The following is a 23,147-nucleotide window of genomic DNA, read 5'->3' on the forward strand; positions in this document are numbered from 1 at the left end:
AACGAGAAGTCTTGTTTATAGTTATTTAGTAAGATAAATATATTTGTAGTCTAATGACCATTGTATTGGATCTTAAACTTATCACTAAAATGTAAGCAAAATTCTAATTCTAATCCTTTTGAAGAGGTAACTCTTCAATTACGAAAGAATATTCTTTACTAATTTTACATATTCTCACAATTTTTCCTTTCGAGTTATCTCCAAATGTCAAGTGCCTCATATCTTTGGTTTTAAGAGTGAGAAGTTTTTATCTCTGGTCAAATGTCTTGAGTATGATCCACTGTCTAGAAACTATTTGTTTTTGCTTATAAAAAAACTTCACGCATACCCACAAAAGTAATTAAATGATTTTTCTTGGTACACATGATCTTTTAGGTCCTTTATTTATTAGTATTTAGAAGAAATAAATTTTTAGCTACCCATACAATCATAATAGTCATGTTTTGTTTCTTTTAGTTACCTGATAATTATGACTTTTTTTTTTAATTTTAAAACTGTAGATAGCTTGTAACATATATGAATAACATGAATAATTTTAATAATATCTTTATTTGAAGAATTGTTTTTTTATAAAGAGATTTTTGAGTATTAGTATTTGATTACAAGATTTATTAAAGAAGTTTTGTAAGGTTTGGATTTTTGTTTTAGCATATATCCTAGACCTACATTGTCAAGATGATCGATCCTTTGATTTCCAAGAAATTTTTCAAAATTTATTTTTACACAGAAAAATTTTCAACAATTTTTTCTAATTTTGTCACATTTTTCTTTAAGTCACGATCTTCACTCTATAAAACGATATTTTCATTTCTTCTTAAAGAAGAGTTTTTATTTTACATAACAGTGTATTTAATATCCAACTTTTTAAGTTCCTCATTTACCTCTTCAAAAGCATTATACAATTCCTCATATGAAGGATTTTCGATTAAAATATTGTCAAGAGCTATTACCTCAAGGTCATCTTAAGCCATAAAAAAAACATTTGCTGCTTCTTAATTGCTTGGTTCGCTGTCTGATCCACTTGATTCATCACTCAAAGTAGCTTTCATTGGTTTTTTGCTCTTGTTTTGATCTTTCTTTTGTAGTGGACATTTTGTCTTGGTATGTCTAGACTTATTACACTTTTAATATGTTGAAAAATTATTTTTATCTATATTTTTCTGGGAAATACCTTTGAGGAGTTCTCTGGAAAAGGTTTTATCTCTCTTCAAGAATCTCTAATTTTTTTTTTTTTAACATTGAGATCTCTTCATCTTTGTCATGGTTTTTTTCATTTTCTTCACTTTCGCTTTCCTGCGGAAGAACTTTCAACATCAAGTTTGTCTTCAACTTGCCTTCTTCATCTCGTCCTTTTAATGTGTCATGGGTATTAAGTGACCTAATAAGTTCATTTATCTCGAGTTTAGTGAGATCTTTCACTTCAAGAATCGCCTAACTTTTGGTTCCGAACTTCTAGAGAGAGAAGCACAGAGCGACGATTCAATATTTGGCAGTACGACTAGAGACGAAGGTAAACACAGTCCTCTTCCTTAAATTCTCGCTCGGTTCTTTTCTTGTCTACATAAATCTTCATTCTGTTATGTGCTACTTCGAGATTGTTCTTTAGAAGATTCAATATTTGGGCTCTGCCTTTCAATAGTTGGTTCACAATTTCATTGGCTGAGGTTCCAGGAACATAGGTTAGTAATTTTGAGGGTGGATACCTGTATAGTGCCTCGAAATGTGTCAACTTTGTAGAATTGTGATAAGTGCTATTGTACCATCACTCCACCAGTGGTAACCATTCACTCCACGCCTTAGGTTTTTTACTTGCATAGCACCTTAGGTATCCCTCTAGACTCTTTTTAAGAGCCTCTATTTATCCATCACTTTGTGGATGTTAGGCAGAGCTGAAGTTAAGGGTAGTTCCTTGTAGGGTAAACAAACGATTCCAGAACGAGCTCAATAACACTATATCCCTATCTGACCCTAGATTTAGGGAATCTGTGTAGTTTGAACACAAAGACCATAAACAACTGGGCCACATCTTGGGCTATTTAGGGATGGGACAGTGCTATAAAATGACCATATTTTGTAAATCAATCCACAACCACATAGATGATAGTGGACCCGTTAGAGTCTGACAGACGCTCTATAAAGCCCATAGAAATATCAGTCCAGGCTTGTTGAGGTATAGGGAGTGGCTATAATAGCCTAGCTGGAGGGAGGGTTTCATACTTAATGGTTTGACATATGTCACATTCCTTTACTCACTTCTTGATGTCCTTCTTCATGCCTATCCAATAAAAATTCCTATTTGCCCTTTGATAAGTTTTAAGGTAGTCTGAGTGACCAGCTATGGGATCTGTATGTATGTATTGAAGGATTTTTGCCTTGAAAGAGGCGTCATGCACCACCATGAGTCTCCCTTTCTTCAAAATAAGATCCTGTTGTAGATTGATCCCCTTAGGAACCTCCTGCTTGTCCCTGAGCTTCACAAGCAGATCTGTGAACTCAGTAGAAAGCTAGTAACTTTGCTTCAATTCCTCAATCCAATCTAGAGTAGGAAAAGTGATATGAGCCAGCACCCCTTCTGTGTTTTCCTCATCATATTCATTTCTAGATAGAGCATCGACCACCTTATTTTCCTTACCCCTCTTGTACTCTATTTTAAACTCATACCCCGTCAATTTTGTGAGACATTTTTGCTGTGCTTCAATTCCCACCCTTTGTTCTAGTAAAAGCTTTAAAGCTTGTTGATATGTTTTAATTACAAATGACTTTCCCAAGAGGTAAGGGTACCATTTCCATACAGCTGTTACCAAGGCCAGCAATTCTCTCTCATAGGTGGAGAGGAGTAGGGCTTTCCTTTTCAACATCTTTCTCAAAAATGTTATGGGTTGCCCTGACTGCATTAGGATAGATCCAATCTCTTTCCCACTAGCATCACAGTCTATAGTAAATGGGTATAAAACAACCTAGAAGTTTACGTACATTGGACTGAGTAACAGCCTCCTTTAGTTTGATAAAGGCTTAATTAGCTTCTGGGGTCTAAAAGAATGCATTTTTCCTTAGCCCCTGAAAAGTGGAAGGGGCATTAGTGAGCCCAAAAGGCATAACTAAAAACTCATAGTGTCCATCTTGAGTTTTAAAAGTAGTCTTAGATATGCCCTCCGACACTACCTTAATCTGATGGTATCCGAATCTAAGATCCAATTTAGAAAACACCACTGCCCCACATAGCTCATCCAGTAACTTATCTATCACTGGAATTAGAAATTTTTCTTTCACCATCTCTTGATTAAGTGCTCAATAATCAACACATAATTTCCAACTCCCTCTGCCTTATGCACTAACAGCACAAGGGATGAAAAATGGTTAGAATTGGGCCTCACTACCCCAGTTTTGAGTATGTCTGCCATTATTTTTTCGATCTCATATATTTGGTAGTAGGGGTACCTATAAGGTCTAGTGGAAATGGGCTAGGTACCCTCTTTTAATACTACCGCGTGATCATAGCTCCTTTGCAGAGGTAGCCCCTTAGGTTCTTCAGAAACACCCTTGAAGATGTTCAACAACTTCTCAATGTCTGCATTGTTAACAACACCCTATTTGTCCATTTCTCCTAGAATTATCTGTCAAAATAACCCTTTCCCTTTTGCTATCAAGGCCAATATAGCCTTGCTACTACCTTCAAAGTTATAGGCTTAAGGCCCCGTCTAAATTGAGAGATGAGATGAGTTGAGATGGTTTGTAAATAGTAATGAGATTTGTGAGTTGAAATTTATGAATACTAGTTAATAGTAGTGAGATGAGTAAAGATCTCTCAATCCAAACCGGCTCCAAGTCTGAGTCCTTTAAGATCTACTTTATGTTTTCCCCTACTAAACTCCATTAATAGTTTGGAAAAGTCCCAAATAATGGGGCCCAAGGTTTCCAACCAATAAACCCCCGATACTAAATCACATCCTCCCAGCTCAAGAATATAGAGAGAATGGGAGAGCTAGTTACCTTGTATCTTATTGTTGACTGCATCACAGTAACCTTCACTTTGTATCATTGCACCATTAGCCACCCTTACTAAGAGCTGAGCTGATTTATCTACCAATAATCTGGTTCTTTGTGTCACAGATGGATCTAGGAAGCTATGTGTGTAACGCCCGTCCTTGTGGTGGGACTTTTTATAAAATATTTTTATAAAAAAGGACAACGGGAATTACCGTCCTGTTTAAAACTTTTCGCTTGCATCCCCAGGGTGCGAGACTCCACGTTTATAAATAAAATGTGCTTTGATAATAAAATAGGGTTACAGCGGAAAACATAAATCTTATAATAAAAAGGTCTCTCGTACGTTTAAAACTCGTGCCTAGACTTCCGTGCTCTTCCCCATGGGCAATGTCCGTCCTGATCATGCAGTTCTTGTGGGGGAGGGACATGCATAAAAACTAAAATGAGTTGAAGACTCGTAAGCATTACTTCATACGGTTAAAATATAACAACATAGGTTTTCATTCATGCATTCATCATTCATACGTACTATTACGTGTGTGCCTACGTGTCTTGTGTGCGTTCGTTTGAAAATGTCACTGGACGGGACTTTTCTTTCGAAAGGCTTTTCTTTATTTAAAACGTGTCCCCCGTCAGTGCCTTCATTTCTTCAAGAGCCGCTGTACGGAGTTTTACTCTAGAAAAAGGGTTTTCTCGTCGTAAAACGTTTCCCCCGTCAATGCCTTCATTTCTTAAAGAGCCCGTGCTCTTGTGCTCTTGTGCATACATGTGCATTCGTGCATGCGTGCGTACATCCATTCTTTCTTATCGCTTTCGTAGGCCAGTACACACAATTACGCCCCGTGTGTTTGGGGTTAGCGGTCTTCCTTTGGACCCAGATTCCGCCCGTGGCCATGAGTTGGGAACCCCTTTTCCTAGGGGGTAGTACTGGGTGCACTTCCAGCACTACTTACCCGGCATTGCAATCTGCCCATTCATCAGTACCCTTTCATTCATGTCATGTGGCCGTTACGTGTCTTCATACATTCATGCTTTCATTTCTTTCTTTCTTTCTTTTCATTCATTCGTTCATGTCAGCTCGAATGAGCTGAAGCTTTCATTCAGTTCTTTCTTTCATTTAACAGTCATTTCTTTTTTATGAGAAAATATTTCTTTTCGTGAGAAAATATCGTTCGGGGCATAAGCCCGAAAATGGTCTTTTCGTTTTTCAATTTCATTTCAGCTCTATCTTCTCTTTAACAGTTCGTTCGTGGAAAACTTCGTTAGGAACATACATGGGCTTAAGCGTCAGCTTCCGTGGCATCCTATAAGCGTCACCTTGAACGTCGTCAATCATGGCATCCACGAGCGTCACCTCGTGGCGCACATGAGAGCATCGGTTCGTAAGATTCACAAAAGCATCCGCTCTTATGCCTTTCATGCATCTTCATCAGTTTATGGGTTTTTCTTAGAAAATACATACAATAGATACAGCGTATAGTCATCCATTCACATGCGTGCAATTAATACTTTGGGTGCGTAAAAAGGGGCTGCCAAGGAGGGGCCGTACATACTTATACTTTTGAACATTTAGCATTTTCTTTCTTAAAACGTCTTTAGTCTTTTCGCGAGCATTTTAGAGGAAAATCGTTTCTTGTATCTTTGATAACTCTAGAAGAGTATGAACGTAACACTTACCTGGACTCCATGCTACTTGCATGTCATTCAGTCCATTCACGTGCTTGTCAGATGGCAACCTACATGCATACACATAACCTTAGCATCATTCTCTATCTAAGGCATAAGTAACTTAAACTATAAATAGAACTACGCTAAACTTAGAACACTTTCCTTCTATCTCGTGCACTTACGTGCCCTTCACTATGTTAAACCCTTCGAGGACCACTTACGGTCACCACAACTTCCAATTCAAAGTCTTGTCTCGAGTGCTCATCCACTAAAGTGAACTCCTTATTCACCTTAGGATTAAGACACTAGGACATTCGTCTTACTCTTCTTAGAACCACATTCGACGCATGATTCCGACCGATGGAATCACACATCTCAATCCTAACGATGCATCCGTCACTACCTTCATGCATCTTGGCCCACACTAAATCCTCATTCCCATCCATACAAGACACATGGCTCTAAGCCAACTCTGAGGCTTAAGCACCGTGCAACTATGCTCATGACAGATTACCCATTACATATGGTGAATCCGTCCGGCACGTGTCTCTTACCATGTTACACAAGTACCTTATCCCTTTATCACCTAAGATCAACGTATATAACACGTTGATCGCCTGCTCATAGGGACAATGGCCATACTCCGATACCAATCTCCTCTTAACTCGGCTAGCATGACTCTTCACGCTACCCGTCCCTTTTGACAGTTCATCCCAACACTTAACACAACAAGACTCCATTCATAACTACGTTTCATGTCACGTTATATAGCCCGAGATTGCTCCAAAGCTACACTGTGACCTTGTCGTGTTACCTAACATTCTACTACATCAACTCCTGACTCATCACGAGTACGGTTCCTCAAATACTCCCGTCACATCGTGACATCTCATCACATTCCCGTTACGCCATTCCTACACTTTAACACTTCATCCATCATAAGCATGACTTCCAATAACCACGTCACTTCGTGACGTTGCCCAGTCATGCTTTCGTTGCGTACTCTTACACTTATTCCACTACTTCACCCATCACAAGCACGACTGTCAGTAGTCATGTCACTTCGTGACATTCCTCAGTCACGCTTCCGCTGCGCATTCTTATACTTGCTCTGATACTTCACGCATACTTTTAGCCATAAGTCCATCGCAGTGATACTTGTCACCTCAGACTACAGGCTATGCCATAACTACTTCGGGACATTGTTCTACAGTTCCAGACACTATCCATCACGTTCCACGCCCATCAATCACATAACCATCCTTATCTCTACGACACGCCACACGGAGTGTCGCTGCTACATGGAGTACACTCCACGTATACTCCTTTCATACACACCACATCACCATTATGGCATACCTGCCATATGGTACATCACTCCATCACATGGAGTACGTTGCACTCGTACTCCCTTTACATACGCTCCATCACCACTATGGCCTACACGCCATATGGTGCATCACCCATCATATGGAGTACATTCCACATGTACTCCATCCATACACACCATATCACCACTATATCATACCCGCCATATGGTACATCACTATATCACATGAAGTACACTGCCCGTATACTCCCTTCATACACTACGACACATCTCCATTATGGCATCCTTGCCATATGGTGTATCACTCCACCACATAGAGTACATTCCACATGTACTCCTCACATACATATCACATTACCGCTATGGCATACCTGCCATATGGTGCATCACCATATCATATGGAATACACTCATCGTATACTTCCTTCATACACACTACGACACATCACCACTATGACATACTCGCCATATGGTACGTCGCTCCACTACATAGAATACACTTTGCATATACTCCATGCATGTTACGCCACATCACCACTATGGCATACACGCCATATGGTGCATCTTACCATCTCATGGAGTACATTCCATTTGTACTCCCTACATATACAACACGCCACATCACCATTATGGCATACACGCCATATGGTGCATCGTCCACCACATAGAGTACATTCCACATGTACTCCTCTTACACGCATTACGCCACTGAGTACACTCCAGTTGTACTCATCCCGTTTCACAATATGCCAGGAGGGTATATTTTACATATACTCTCATTGTCTCACATTACGCCACACATAAAGTACACATAGCGCGTACTATTCCCATTTCACATACCACATCACCATTATGGCATATCCGCCACATGGTGCATTACTCCACCACATAGAGTACACTTCACGTGTACTCCTCACATATACTATACCCCACACAGAGTACACCCATCGTACACTCCATTTATACATATCACGGCATGTTACCATTATGGCATACCCGCCATATGGTGCATCTCACCATCACATGGAGTACATTCAATTTGTATTCCCTACATATACAACACGTCACATGCACACAGAGTACACTCAGTGTGCACGGTATCCATTTCACATACACCATGCCACCATTACCGCACATATTCCCCAATCACACTACATGGCACAGTCCACAACACTTCCCATCTACACCCAACACATCACAGTACACTACACGGCACAATGCACCTCCATACAACATAAATAAGCCCAACACTTCACTACACATAATGCCCAACACTTCATCACAATGCCACAACTCCACAAATACTAACAGCACAGTCCACAACCTAGTCAACTAATCAATACCTAACATAATTACGAGGGATAGAGGGTTATACCATCGACGGGATAACCCGTGCGTTGCTTGCTGATCGTCATAGCCGATGATGTCGGAGGAGTCGTACGTGGCGGCTAATTCACGTACGGTGACTGTTTAGGTGTTTGGATAGCTAGGTGTGGTCTTGGAAAGGCTCGTGATGGCCTTGTGATGATGGCGAGGGGCATAACACGGCGAATCTAGCCATGTACAGTGGCGGTCAATCACACGAAGTGACTGTCCATCACGTGCAGTGGTTACCCACCACATAAAGTGATGGTTTGGGCCTAGGGCTTAGCTAAGGGAGGTGTGGTGAATCTCGTGGTGGCGTCGAGGCGGCGCCACGGTGGCTCACGATTGCAGATCTGGCCATACCGTGGAGGAGAAGCCGTGGGAGAGTGAGAGAGAGTGTGCTCTCGTGGGTGGCAGATCGGGGTCGTGGGAGGTTGGGTTGGCTTGGTAACGGCCTGAGGAGGCTGGAGGTAGTGGTTACTAGCCGTGGGTGGCGGTGTACGGTGGTGCACGGCATGCAACCCGTGCGTGCGTGAGAGGGGAACCGTGAGGTGGAGGTAGAGCTTCTGGCCTCGGGTCACGTGGAGGAGGAAGGGGAAGGGGAAGGGGAGAGGAGGTCCATGGCGTCGCATAGCGATTGTGGGTGGCCGCGTACGGCGGCGCACAGTGGGAAATGGGCTAGAGACCCATTTCGGGTACTTGTCGTGGAAGGAGAGGGAGGACTGCTTCATAGGGGCTGGCTTCGGTGGAGAATGATGGCCGGTAGGAAAGGAGCTCGCTGTGGGAGCAGTGGAGCCATTGGGCGGCGCACGGTGGCGCTACGCGCACAAGCCCGTTCGGGCTTCACACTTCTAAGGGAGAGGAAGGGAGAGCGTGAGAGGGAGGGGCTGCCATGGTGGAGCTCGCCGGAGGGAGAGAAGGCCAATGGTGCCGGTGGTGAGAGCTACCGACGCACGGTGGCGCCGGGCTGTGCGGGAGAAGCTTCGACGTGGAGGAGCTGCGTACTACGTACGCCAAATGAGGGAGGGAGGGAAGAGAGAGAGAGTTACGGGGAAAATGAGTGGGAAAGAGAAAGGGTCTGGGTATTTAACCCAGTCCTTTCGTTTGGGGGTCTACACGACGATCTAACGACGATGAATTGAAATACTGATTTGAAGATGCGTAAAACATTAACTTAATTAAAAGCACTTAGAGGAATTAAGGTAAATATTATTTTAAACTAACTTTAGTTTATAAAATAGTATTCTTCATCATTAATAGAATGATGAAGTCTCACTTAACATATTTAAAAGGGTTAAACCATTTATTTAATAAAAGTTCTCAACATAACTTAAATATCATAATATCTTAAATAATTGAAATCATTTTAATAATAATATTAAAATGATTTCCGGCAATTATAATATTTTTGGAGCTCTTCAATAATATTATGATTGTCGTATTTAAAATCAAATCTTAATTCAATAATGATGGAAATACTCCTTATAAATATTTCCAGCATATTTAAAATACTGGGCGTGCCCTAGAAGTCACATGATATCTTTCGAGACACGCCATCATGGTTCGACACGCATGATGCGGCTCACAGTTGCTAGTGAGAAAGGCAGATGATCACATAATCTCTGCCTTCAGGATTTGCTTACGTCATCAAGGCGAAACATACGTCAGAAGAGAGAAGTGTACGTAAAAAGAAGGAGCTGTGTATTACAATGTGCGCTTCCCAAGTCCACCAAAATGACCACATGCTCTCCACCAATCTATTCTACCTACCTCTTCATGGTAGGGCTAGAAGTTCTAGCTATAACATTAAGAGAAATTTGAGGTTCCACTTCACCAGATCCCACCACCACTCCTTCCTCATTATATTGGATTTCATCATTAATTTCAAACATTCTTTTGCCTTGATTCATCACATCCATGCAGTAAGTAAATCTTGGGAGATTTGCATATGTGTGTTGAGTTCCACTTCTCATCACAGTGGTAGTAGAAGCCTTTTCTTCTTTATTTTTCATCCACTTATTTCTCCCTTGTCTCCCCCTACCTTGAAGCTGTTCTTGGTGCTGACCAAGTATTCTTCTTGGATTTTGGCTAATCCAAACATTGCATTCAAACTCATTGGGTTTAACATTCACATTGGCAGGCGGATTTCATCTTTCAACCCGTTGAGGAAACAGTTGAGTTTGGGCACATAAGAAAGTCCATTCAATTTGTTTAAGAGTCTCAAATTGTGCCTTATAAACTGCTATTGTGTTAGTTTGCTTCAACCTTGTTAGAGTTTCCATTGGATCGTTGTAAGCAGTAGGACCAAATCTAACTTGCAGAGCTCGGGTGAAGGTCTCCCACGTGTCAAAATGGCCACTGTCCCATGCATCCTGATGCCAGATAAGTGCTTCTCCCTGCATATGGTAGGATGTCATTAATAAACGATGTGTTGGTTGAGTTTGATGAAATTCAAAGTACTGGTTTGCTAGCAGGTATCTCCTACAAAATGAGGAAAATCTAACTTAACCCCCATTGTGACTATTCTTCTAGGGTCTATACCTCAAGATGTTCTGGGAAAGCTTCCCTGGTAGCTCATTTGCGTTTGATTTTCAAACAAGGCGCGCATCATGTCTGCCAGTTGCTCCATGTGGTCTTTGAGATCCTGAGTAGTCCCTTACTATGCCTCCAGTTGTCGGTGCATGTTTTCTTGCTGTTGTTTGGGTCTAGTGCCTTCAGCCATCTGGATCGTTGGCTCTGGGATACCACTTGTTAAAGCTCTCATTGAACTCCTTCTATGCTACTCTCCAATCAGAGTAATGGAAGTGAAGAAGTATGGAGGAAATTAGAGATTAAAGAACAGATAGAAATAAAATTGTAATTCATATACGTATGGGTGGTTCAAGGCAACCCAATTCCTCCATTTTGTCTTACAAGTTCATAACATATTTCAGAATGATTCCCCCTTTGCCTGCCCTGGGTTTAGTACCGGTGTGATCACCTCTCTAATTGATTCAAGATGAAAATACTAAAATAACCCCTTACACTTACTGTACCTCAATGTCAAAATGCAATGTTTAACACAAATGAAAACTACATCGTTTAATCATAAAAGTAAAGCTGCGCCGTTTAAGGCTTACAAATGTGACGCCATTCAAGGCTTAACTAAGCTGCACTGTTTTGACTACTGATAAGATTTCCCAACGCTCCCAAATCCCATATTTGCTTCTTTCTTTCCCTCCTCTGTCTTCGTCTTCCTCAGAACCCAAAATCCCATGTTTATTTCTTCTTCTCCTGATCCCCTTTCATGAGGCCCCGTAAAACTTATATATCCAAAAGCACCTCGTTCAATGTTTGCAGGAAGTGGTTTTTATATTGCTTGGATGGAATTGGAGATGAACTCTGGTCGGTTAGTGACGTACCAAAAAACTACAGAGAGAGAGAGAGGCCACAAGTGTTTGACAGATAAAATTTTAACACAAAGTATTATATGAAAATGGAGCAATCTGTGAAAACTGAACAATGATATCTATCCTCTATCTCCTTCTTTACATAAGTACCTCTTAATGATCACTCAAAAATAAAAAAATAAAAAAATTCTGCACTCAATGTCGCTATGAATACTATTAATTACAATGGACAAAACTGGAAACTATAGTCTGATGCCTTCCTACATACGACTATCAATATATTCACAAAGCAAAGTAGATGTAACTTCCCCCAAGCAGAGGATCCCTGACCTTCAGCATTTGAGAGAGGGGCTGAGATTGATACTCACAATGCAATAACTCTTTTTCATTAGTCATGAACTCGGCTCGTACGCCCAAAAAGCATCCGGATCTGGACAAAACAGTGACAAATCTTCGATTTCTAGATTTGCAATGTGCCAGTTGACAAAACGAGCTTGTATTGACTTGAACAGCACAAGGATGGTTGGCAAAAGCCACCATCTATCATCGTCCCTATAAGCAAATACAGAAGCCAGTTGACAAAACGAGCATTTAAGACATTTGACCAAAGAGGGAAAAAGGTACTAAGATAAAACAAACCCAAGAAAGGAAGCTAAACTGCCTAAGCACGTAGGCTATTCATTTAAGACCATTCAATGTGCTTACATTGAGGCTGCTTGATCCACGTGAGATACAAGCTGGCAAGTTAAAGATTTCCTTGGAGCATAAGACCAATGCTATGGGGGGGTGGGTGGTGGTGGTAGGGACAGTTCATTCTTAGTAAAAGGAGTTTTGTTAAGTTTTTACTCCTCATACTTGGAAAGAAAACAGGTTGAGATTCTGTTGATAATATAAGTCACTGGAAAGCTATTTCTGCCTGGGGCGCTATCCTAAATACTGATTGTGATTTTTAGCAAGAAGTTTAAGCTATCTGCTAAAAAAGTTGTTATATGAAGGGATTTTTTTTTTTTTTTAAGTTGAATGGCTCACCTTCTAGTGTTCCTAGCACTTGGCTTGTCAAGCGGCTGGAAAGAGGAAAATCCATAATGGAATATGCCACAGATAAAAGCCACAACCTGCAGAAAAAGAACTAATCACATTACAATAGCAAAAGATTTTTTTAGAGGCACATTACCCTAGTAGCAAAGATACTTGATACGACCAGATGAACATCGATCATCAAACATATGAGCCTTTTGAAACATGCCTAGAACCCTACGTAGTTGCCTATAGGTCGAGTGCCCAATTCTTTTACATGCATCAGAGATGCTTTGAGCACAATTTATCATTTTTGCTGCAGCCCAGTCCTTCCAGAATGGTAATACTATAAACTGTTAAAAAGTCCGAGAGTAACAAGTAGAAGTTACGGAAAATCGAGTTTTCTACACAGCATAGTTTTGTTCTATAAATCAGCTTGTAGGTTTAGTACAACAAATTTCCACGGAACTTTACTTTTTAATAAGATAATGATTTCATAAATATTCAAAAAGATTGTTTCCGTCATACGTAGGAAGAATACAAGAAATCCACCAAACCATAGAAACGAAACAGTGCTAGGAAATCTAGAGAAACAGAAACAGAGGGTGTTATGAAAGGAAATCTACACAGATTTTGGACCACTGTCCAATGAAAGAGGGTATTTTGAAAGGATGTCTTGAACTCCCAACAACTTTTCACAATCTTCAAAGTTGTGCTCATTAGTGTGCACGGGTGGAGACAAAACTACCCTTTCCAACATGTTAATAGATCCACATTTCATAAAGCCCTGCCAACTTCAAAATACAAGAAAAAGCAATCCATTGTTTCCCCATGCTTCTTGCACATATTGAACTGATATGTCACCGTAATTTTGCTGATTCCTCATGTTATCTAGTGTAAGAATCTTCCCCAAGGCCGCTGTTTAAGTGAAGCAAATCACTCTAGGAGGGTCGTTACTCCAAATACGTTTCCAAGGGAAAGGATTTCTATCCTGGACACACACAGCATTGCAAAAGACTATCCTTTGAATGCTCCTAGGTGGACTCCAGACCATTTTATCTTCGCCATTATGTCCCCCTTGAAATGAATACAACAGGTCAAAAAACGATGTGAAGAGATCCACCTCCTAGTCATTAGGCTCCCTAGCAAAATTGACACACCAATGGCTAGAATCATGCAAGAGATTATAATGATCTGGCACATAAACATCTGTTGAGTGGAAGGTTCTGAATAACCCAGTAAAAGTGCTTTTCAATGATTGGTCACCATCATGGCAAATAGAATTTTGGACTTGTTACCCACAACAAATCTAATAAAGCAGGAAAAGTCCCCCTACCAAAAAGAGCTCGATCGAAGAGAATTATATCTCATCCCTAACCCACCTTCCATCAGCAAATATACCTTGGTCCACTTCACAAGATGAGGATGATGTTCCACCCCCGTAACCCCCCAACCGCACATAGGAAATTGCGTTGCAGCTTCCCACCAGTAGTGGGAAGGTACATGTAATAAGTGGGTGAGTTGGATGATGTGCTCTGGATCAAGGAGTTGCTACTGCCTGTAGACATATATAACCTGTTCTATAATAACATCCCAAACAGCTTTGCTTTAAAGGGAGCTCCTAATGGAAGACCAAGATAAGTCATGGGTAAGGTAGAATTATCTTTTTCTAAGCATATGAGAGGCATATATTTTTAGTGTTCTTCTATTCTAAGGCCCTGTTTCAAGCCACACACCGCCTACATGGCGTCATCAAGTTCAGAATTTTGTTTTTAATTTGACAATTGCTGGATCTATTTGGAAAAACAATTCCTATCTCATTAATGAGCCCTAAATCCTGACACCCACCAATCTCCTTAACCTAATCTCTCCCACATTCCAAAATCCAATCCCAACCTCCCCAAATCTCCCAAACCTAAACTCAACTCCACCTCAAAGTCCAACCTGCATCCTTCTGTCAAACTTGCCAAATCAACTTTGCTGCTCCATTTTTATCAGGTACTCCAACTCAAGGGTTGTTTTAACCGAATGGAGAGTACCAATTTAGGTTAGGACAATGTACAATAACAAGCCCAAAGAGACTCAAGGAGAGTATTTGGCCCAAACACTCATACATTAAGGATCTAGGGCTCCTTTGATCTTCCTAGTTAATATGAGATTTGAATCCCAGAGCTTCAAAAGAGAGTTTGAGTGTGAATCCCTGAGCTTCAAAGAGAGTGTGAGTTTCCCCGCGCGAGGGGGGGGTGGGGGGGAAGAGAGAGAGAGAGAGAGACTTTGGTAGAGAGAGAACATGGGCTTGAGGGGGAGGAAGCAAGCCAGATTTTTTTTAAACCTCTAACGTGGCCGTCCAGATCATGAGTGTGTGGTGTGTCCAGTTACAAGGGGTCTGAGAATAGAATTTTTCATTTTTTAATGGAATTAATATTGTTTGTCCACCGTCAACATATTCTCATTTAACATAAAAAAAAAAATTTCTCTATATTAATCTAACGCCATTAATCCTATTAGAAAGACATGTACCTTTCATATGCTCAAAGAACACGTGGCCATTTAATACAGTGTTCCTCTAACCCAGTTTGGAGGAACTTCTTAAAAAGAACTAACAGTAAAATTTTTTAAGGATCTTGAAGCTTTATCTACGCATCCATTTTGAACTCTCTCCGTATGGTCACTGTTTAATCTGAGAGTATTGGTCTGTGAACTTCTCAACTATAGATTGTTATACTACTTACCATCTACCATTATGCAATTACAGTAAGAAGCATGAGTAGGTCATATCAACGTTAGTTACTTCCATAAAATAATATTGTAGGAAAAGATGAAATAATTTTCACACAGGTAGTTTTCTTAAGGATGCAATAATCCTATGAATATCATCATAATGGCATCTAATATGGCTTGTGGTCAGTATTTTTCCATATTTGTCCAAATTCTTAAGTGCTTCTGACCAGCACTTACAAAAGAAGAAAAGGAAAAGGTAACTGGTAAGTTTTTTGTGAATTGTACTGCAAACTTGGTATAACTTACAATATTCGATAGAGATGTAGCATTCCACAATGCATAGATACGAGCAAGCGAAACTCTTCTAGGTTCTTTGCTGAACAAGGCATTCAAGCCAGCTGGAAAGGGAGAAAGTAGGGATAGGGGAAGAATGAGCAGCACGGCAAGGAAAGCCCCAAGAGAAATCCAATAGAATTGAAGCAACATAAGTAGAGTGACAGAAAGATCTGCCAAAATCATGATAGTGATCAGCAGCTGCAGGCTGTCCTGGAACCCAGAAATTAAAGTATTAGATAATGAACAATAAAATAATTACTCACCAAACAGTTAAGGCGATATATGAATCATCATTAGAGTACCTCACGACCAACGGGTCTTGAATTGTGCAGTAAGAGATGAAGGGGAAAGGCAAAGTCCCTCTTATAATCCAGAAATTTCAATGTAGTATCATTTACAAGTCCTCCATTAATTCCCCCAGTGACTGTTTTGAGAGATAATGCATGGCTTGTACATGCCCAAGTTTGCTGCTTAAGACTTTTTCTTGGGCATGCAACCTTTTGCCTGAAATATTAACCAATAAATGACCAAACAAGTCAACTATAGATTTTTTTTGACCAACAACGATATGAACAAGACTAAATAATCAGCAACTATGTCCTATGATAATCGCCATCACATTCTCTAGGGTCTAGAATGAGAGCTAAATTTTTACATATCCTAACTGCATAAGATAATAATTAAGTTAGAAGTCTGATTATCATTTACCCAAACCACATGTTCCAGTTAAAGGCCTATGTCTAAGGATACTATTGCTGTAGACCAATGGAAGTGCCCTATTCCGACATGCAAGGGTGGACCAACTAGATCCTGAACCATTCTGCAAAATCTTGTGCTACGCAGGTAACTAGTGATGAAACTAGTATCCAAATCATGACAATTAGACTAATTTATAGCATTATCCAGACAACACTTGTTAATAATTTCGCTTTGCAGAGTGCAGCTTATTTCATTTCTTCTTTTCTCTCTCTTTTTTCCTCATTTGTCCATCAGAATGACAGATCATATTTATCAGCTTTTCCATCCTCAGGAAAATAAAAAATAAAAAATTAATTTGTTTCAAAGGTAGGGTACACAATTGTTAAGATCCTCTAGAATGTTTTTGGGTATTTTACCAAATAGATTTAGAAGAAATCCTAATATTTTCCTTTCAAACTAAATTTTTGGGATTTACAACATCAACATTTATCATTTTCAAATATGTTAAATATGGTAAGTACTAAGATGATAAATGTTAGGTTGACATAATTAATGGATGCTAATGTGTTAAAATCTGTCCTTTGATTTGAGAGCAATGGTTGGGATGTAAGAGTCCTACGTGGTAGAATACCATATGTATAAGGGATCCTTATCCGGCTACATGCATGGCATAGTACAGAAGGTCGAAGTACACTTCATCCGGGAAAGAAGATTGACGGCTTATGCCATATGGCAGTATAAAATTTAAATCTACATCCATCTAACATATGGCACTATAAAATTTAAATAGAAGATTAACGGCTTATGTCATATTAGTCATGAAATGAATAGAATTGGCACTGCAGGATTTGTAAGAAATAGAAAACACTGTGGTTCAGCAATTTTGTAGGCACTACAATTTAAATTCACCTTGGAGATTCATCAGCACTTCTGCCCAACAAATCCGGTGGGTGCAAATTGTGGATAGAATAATCACCGACAGCTACCAAAACACCCAGCTGATAGTAACCCGAAGCTGTTGCTTGGAACCATCCCAGCTCAATTTTAACCCCATGGAAGTCCAGTTGTGAGTTTGCATGGCTATTTATCCAGTTAATAACCGGAATAAGTGCAGAGCGGATGGATCCATGCCTCACTGTCCTTAACTGAGCATTCAAACCAGCCACCAAACGAGTCCAAACAGTTGCTGGGACATGCTGTTTAAAAAAGTACATTTGTCTTTGTATTTAGAGCTACCAACATAATTACAAGAGAAAGAAGTGTTTTGAAGCTACATTAAAAGATCATAAACAACCAAGAGACCTGGCCAAGAAGATTTGTCAACAATGTATCACTGTGAAGATTGTAAGGTGACATATAACTTCCACCACCACCAAAAATTATACACATAGGGAATCTCTTCTGTATAATTGACACCATGTCCAAACGCTTCTCGTCGCCACCAAGAAAAAAATCAATATATGCCACCATCAAGTCTGGTGTTGCCCCAACCTGTATCAATGTCCATGCTTAAAAAGACATGATAAAGTAAATGAACTGGTAGAACATTCAAATCTGAAAGGAAATGAATGCTTTAAGGGATTTCTAAATGCTATTTTCTTAATAAAGCAGCGAGTAGTAGTAGAAATGCCCGCATCTCATTTCCGACATTCCAGGTCAGAGGGACGGAGATAACTTGCTAAAAATCATTCAAGGAAGAAACTCCCAGCATTTCAACGCTAAAACTCAATACACTACGTGAACCAGCAGAGCTTACAGACAGAAATGAGGTTATGAGCCGGGGTTGTGAACACTAACATACCAGTAGTATTGTTGTAGTTCTTAGTTAATATCAGATCCCCTGATATGATTTTGGAATATCCGAGTGAATTATACAAAAAAATGGCTCTACATGAAAAGTCAAACCTTCATCCCCTTGTACAGAGCTCGGGATCTGCATGAGCGCAGACACGAGTGGTCATATTCAGACTTGACATATTCCTGAAGGCGATGAATTTTATTTCTCCTTCGCCACTGCTTCCAAGACCAGGCGCAAGGATATGCAAGAATTGAAAGTATGATGTGAACTGACCCTTCCCACCAATCATATGCAGCAACAGAGTTAATCTCATCAATAAATCTGTTAAAAGCATCTTCATATCTGCAGGCCAAGAAGCGTTGCACATGATAGATAAATTTGTGAGACATGAGATGTAACAAGTTGGTGCAGATTTACAAGTGCAATGTAATCTTATGGACGTTATATTTCGTATGGATGTTCAATAAAATGCTGTCACTAAGTGTATATCAGGATGAAAACTACTCCAATACGGTAATGCATAAAGAAAATAGTTTCTTTTGGTGTCGATATCACCAAAATAACAGTTCGACTCATATAGTACGTACCAAGAAGTTGGAGATTATCAGGAATAAATATTCTGAAACATCACAATATGAAATTAAAAGTAGATTAGGCCATCATAATCCCTTAGAAGTTGAGAGGTTGTCTTACACAATTTCAATAATTGCATTGGGAGGAGAGTAAGGAAGATGCCATGGTTCTCTAAAAGTATTGGGACCCATGAAATACATTCTGTGAACATGGCTTTGAGTTTCCTCGGCTCTTGTTCCCCGCACCTAGGTTTAAGTGGTATATGATCAGGCTCATAAAATACATAAGCTGAAACGAAGGAAAGCTTTTTCCTCTCCGATAAAAAGGAAGGAATGCTTGTTATAATCACCAATGTACCTCTGATAAAGAAAGAAGGTACGGAAAATGGCTATGACTCTGGTGTTCAATTGTATTTTCCCGATGATAAGTTCTTGATCCAACCACTTTTATTCTCAAAGTATTTAAGAGAAAAGCTAGAAGGACCAATATGCATGACAACGCAAGTGCAAAAGGCCAGAGCCCCCCAAAAGTATATATGAGCTCCTCAAAAGGCGTGTAGCAACTTGGCATCCTATATTTGTCAGAAAGGCATTTATACGGACAAGATGGCTGACTAACTCCTCCTGAAGAAAGTGAACCCACAAGTGAGATATAAGCTCAAAGAAACATAAGAGAGAGAGTTTAGAGTAGAATCATACATATAAATATTACCTCGCACGTATATGAAATTAGCACGATTGGGAAGAAGTTCAATAGAACATGGCGTGCAAAGATGTTCATCAGAGCCCTCAACATCTTTGTAAGTTCCAATAGGGCATTCCTATATGACATTGTCCAAAATTCCTTTAACATACCAAGACTAGCTCACAATGTTCAAATGCATAATAACAATAATAAACATGATGTACACTCAAAGGCCATATTGAAACATCATATAAGGAGTAAGAAGTGAACATTTATAATTACCCAATGACACTAACAAATGGGAATGGATGTCTTACATGCACATCTGTATACACAAAAATCCAAGTGTTTTCAAGTATTTGAAACAGACAAGATCATTACATAGTAACTGCCATTTGGTATAAACATAAGTAGCAGCCCGCATTCTAGGAATCTTTTAAGAACCTACAACAAAACTAAGAAACAGGCCTTGGATGTAAACAATGGTATTTTCACAGAAAAAAATGAACCCTAGGTGCATGATTCTGTCAATAAGGCTGCAACTAAGTTTGAGTTTGCAGTGGGGTCAACTCAATGGATTTTTTTGAACACAAGGAATTCTCCAAAATGGTGCACAGCATTTTGGACTGCCAAGACACATTATGTAGTAGTAAACACTGTAGTGCAGATTAGATTTGTGGCGACAAGAGTTAGAGGTATAAATCAAGATATACCATCATTGCGTGTTATCATGTGACATGGAAGAGTAAGAATCAAAATGCTGCAGAAACACAAGGTCAAGGTAAAGTAGGCTATGGTGATAGTGATTCACCACAAAACCATCCTTAAAACGTGTGATCCAAGATAACTCCGACATGCGTCTTTCATTGATTGACCCCCACACAACAAACACATCATGCCAAAAGTAGATCTTGGACCCATCACCCACCACAAATTTAGTAAGATGAAAAAAAACTCCCCCAGCTCCTTCTAACTTCCAAAGCTCAACCCTGAAAGACCCATTTACTTCAAGAGCACACCAACTGCCACCCAACCTACCATACTTTGTGTCCACAAGCACCCTCCAAAGGCTCTCCTTCATAAGCATATTGCCATAGCCATTTCCCCAAAAGAGCTCAGTTAAAAAGTACAAAGTTCCTAACCGCCTACACCCACCCCAGGCCTATGCAGAAAAACCGTAGACCCGGTCTGTCTGAGAGACCAAACCCGATTCACCTGTTAAAATCAGTTTGAACTAACTTTTGGGTAGAACCCACTAAATGTTGGTTTCAACTCAAGCAACCTGGCAGTGATGCATTTTAACCTTAAGCTTGCAGATCAAACCCTAGCCGGCTAGCCCTCCCCACTTCTCTTCGTCATCATCATCACCTCCATTCGTTGTCACCTCCGTTTCCTATCGCCTCTATTCCCCTCCGTTCATCATCACTTATTCCTTCCCCTCCGTTTGTCACCGCCTTATTCCTTCTCAGATTGCCATTGGATCTCCAGGCGAGTTTGCACATCCTGATGTTCTCAAAGCAACTCTTGCCGACGCCAAGGGGGCTAGTGGAGGCGCTCATAGGTTCTGACTTTTTGTGTTAATTATGCCGGTTCATCTGCATAGCTGAATGAGATAGGAAAGAAAGTGGAGATTAAGAAAGAGAAAAGCTGACTTGGGTCTATTTCTAAAAGATGGAGCTTCGATGACCCAGAATTGCAGAGGAAGAAGAGGATTGCTGGATACAAGATCTATTATGTGGAGGGCAAGATGAAGGGGTCTTTGAGGAAGAGCTTTAGGTGGATCAAGAAATCGTACTCCCAAGTGGTGTATGGATGGTGGTGACAGATGGGTATATCTTTCTTTTTGTCTTTTTTTAGCAATTTTAAAAGTAGGAAACAATGAAGGTGGTGGATCACATGATCGATCTACTAAAAATGGGTATTCTATTATAGTTCTAGGATTGCTTGCTTTGACTCTTTTTATGAGTAATGATGTCAATATTTTTCTACAGCCACATTCTCAGATCGGGCTTTAGCTAGAGAATGCATAGACGTGAAAATTGACCGAGTGTAAATCGTATCTTGTATGGGAGGGAGGACAGAGGATTTTATGGCCGCAACCAAAGTTTAACTAGCTTCAGTAAGAAGCTGTATATCTTTATCATATATAAAACCATTGGGCATTGTTTTGCTACTTATATAATGGCTTGAGTATGGGGTTATTGTTAGATATCTTTTGTTTAAAAATTTAATCTTAACTTGAGTACTGGAAAGTTTGATTGCTGGTCTCTGATTTGCTATGTCTTTATACATTTGTTAAGAATCATGAGAAAAATCACTACTAATCTGCCTTATATGAGTAGTTTCATAAAATTCATAAGCATTAGGGATGTTGTTTTGTTCATGAAACATGTATCCTAATAACTTCTGTACTGCAGTATGCCTGTTTTGCATATTTTTTGTTCTTATATTTGAGCAAAAAAGCGGTGTCTTGGTGATGTGGGATATAAGAACAAAAAAGCTAACTATGTTATTAAGGCTTTTTTTATGTGGGATGGCTAACTATGTTGTTTTTTGCTTTTTTGCCTTTTTTGCTTAAATGGGCATCAGGCGGTGTCTTGGTGATGTGGGATAGACGGGTGGTGGAGAAAAGAGAGGATTTTATTGGGGTATACATGGCAGCATGCTCTTTTAGAAGCGTGTCAGATGATTTTATGCTGGCTTTTGCAGGTGTATATGGACCTAATGTAAACAATGATAGAAGATTATTGTGGGATGAACTAGCTGGAGTACATAGTTGGTGGGACCTTCGATGGTGCATTGGCGGAGATTTTAATGTGATAAGATTCCCAAGTGAAGGCTTTGGAAATAGAAGAGTACGGCCAGCTATGACAGAATTTCCAGAGTGCATCTTTGATTTGAATCTAGTGGATTTACCACTTGCGGGGGGGTTCTTGTACGTGGTCAAGATTAGATAGATTCTTAATTTCTCCGGAGTTGGAAAGTCATTTTTCGGATGTGTGGCAAAAGAGGTTGCCTCGTTTGTGTTCGGATCATTGGCCTGTCATGTTGGATTGTGGTGGGCTCTAAAGGAGGCAACGGTACTTCAAATTTGAAAACACGTGGTTGAGATCAGAAGACTTTGAGGACAAGGTCTAGCAGTGGTGGTCATCATATCAAATACAAGGAACCCCTAGCTTCATCTTTGCGGGTAAATTGAAAGCTTTAAAAAAGGTTTCAAGCTTTGGAATAGGCAGTCTTTTGGAGACATAGGGGAACACAAGAAAATGATGGTTATGGAGATCCAAGAGGTAGAAAGGATACAAGAGGCGAGGACTTTAACCCAGGAAGAATTAGTAGAAAAGTTAGTGCTGGAAGCAGATCTAGAAATGATTATTTTATTAGAAGAGACTTCTTGGCGTCAAAAGTCAAGAGCGCTATGGTAGAAGGAAGGAGACCGAAGCACTAAGTTCTTTCACAGGGTAGCTAATTCACACAAGAGATCCAACAACATTGAGATGCTGCAAATTGATGGTGTTGAGTGTCGAGAAGAGCAAGCGATAAACAATCATATAGTTGACTTCTTCGAGCAATTACTTTTC

At 40.0% G+C, this 23,147-nt stretch overlaps 1 protein-coding gene across 3 annotated transcripts in view; it reads right to left on the reverse strand.

Moving 5' to 3' along the window:
• Nucleotides 1–11,771: 11,771 nt before the first annotated feature.
• LOC109004816 overlaps nucleotides 11,772–23,147 on the reverse strand; it is a 66,520-nt gene continuing 55,144 nt past the window's right edge. For all 3 annotated transcript variants that reach the window (XM_035686898.1, XM_035686897.1, XM_035686902.1), the window contains exons 14-23: nucleotides 19,594–19,702; nucleotides 19,240–19,505; nucleotides 19,003–19,127; nucleotides 18,417–18,651; nucleotides 17,814–18,002; nucleotides 17,421–17,707; nucleotides 16,115–16,316; nucleotides 15,783–16,022; nucleotides 12,768–12,853; nucleotides 11,772–12,290 (exon numbers count right to left, since the gene is read on the reverse strand). In XM_035686898.1, the coding sequence (XP_035542791.1) occupies nucleotides 12,131–12,290; nucleotides 12,768–12,853; nucleotides 15,783–16,022; nucleotides 16,115–16,316; nucleotides 17,421–17,707; nucleotides 17,814–18,002; nucleotides 18,417–18,651; nucleotides 19,003–19,127; nucleotides 19,240–19,505; nucleotides 19,594–19,702 (1,899 nt within the window). In that variant the 3' untranslated portion in view covers nucleotides 11,772–12,130. The remainder of the gene's footprint in view (nucleotides 12,291–12,767; nucleotides 12,854–15,782; nucleotides 16,023–16,114; nucleotides 16,317–17,420; nucleotides 17,708–17,813; nucleotides 18,003–18,416; nucleotides 18,652–19,002; nucleotides 19,128–19,239; nucleotides 19,506–19,593; nucleotides 19,703–23,147) is intronic.

This window comes from Juglans regia, chromosome 2, assembly GCF_001411555.2.
Source record: "Juglans regia cultivar Chandler chromosome 2, Walnut 2.0, whole genome shotgun sequence".
NCBI classification, from domain to species: Eukaryota; Viridiplantae; Streptophyta; class Magnoliopsida; order Fagales; family Juglandaceae; genus Juglans; species Juglans regia.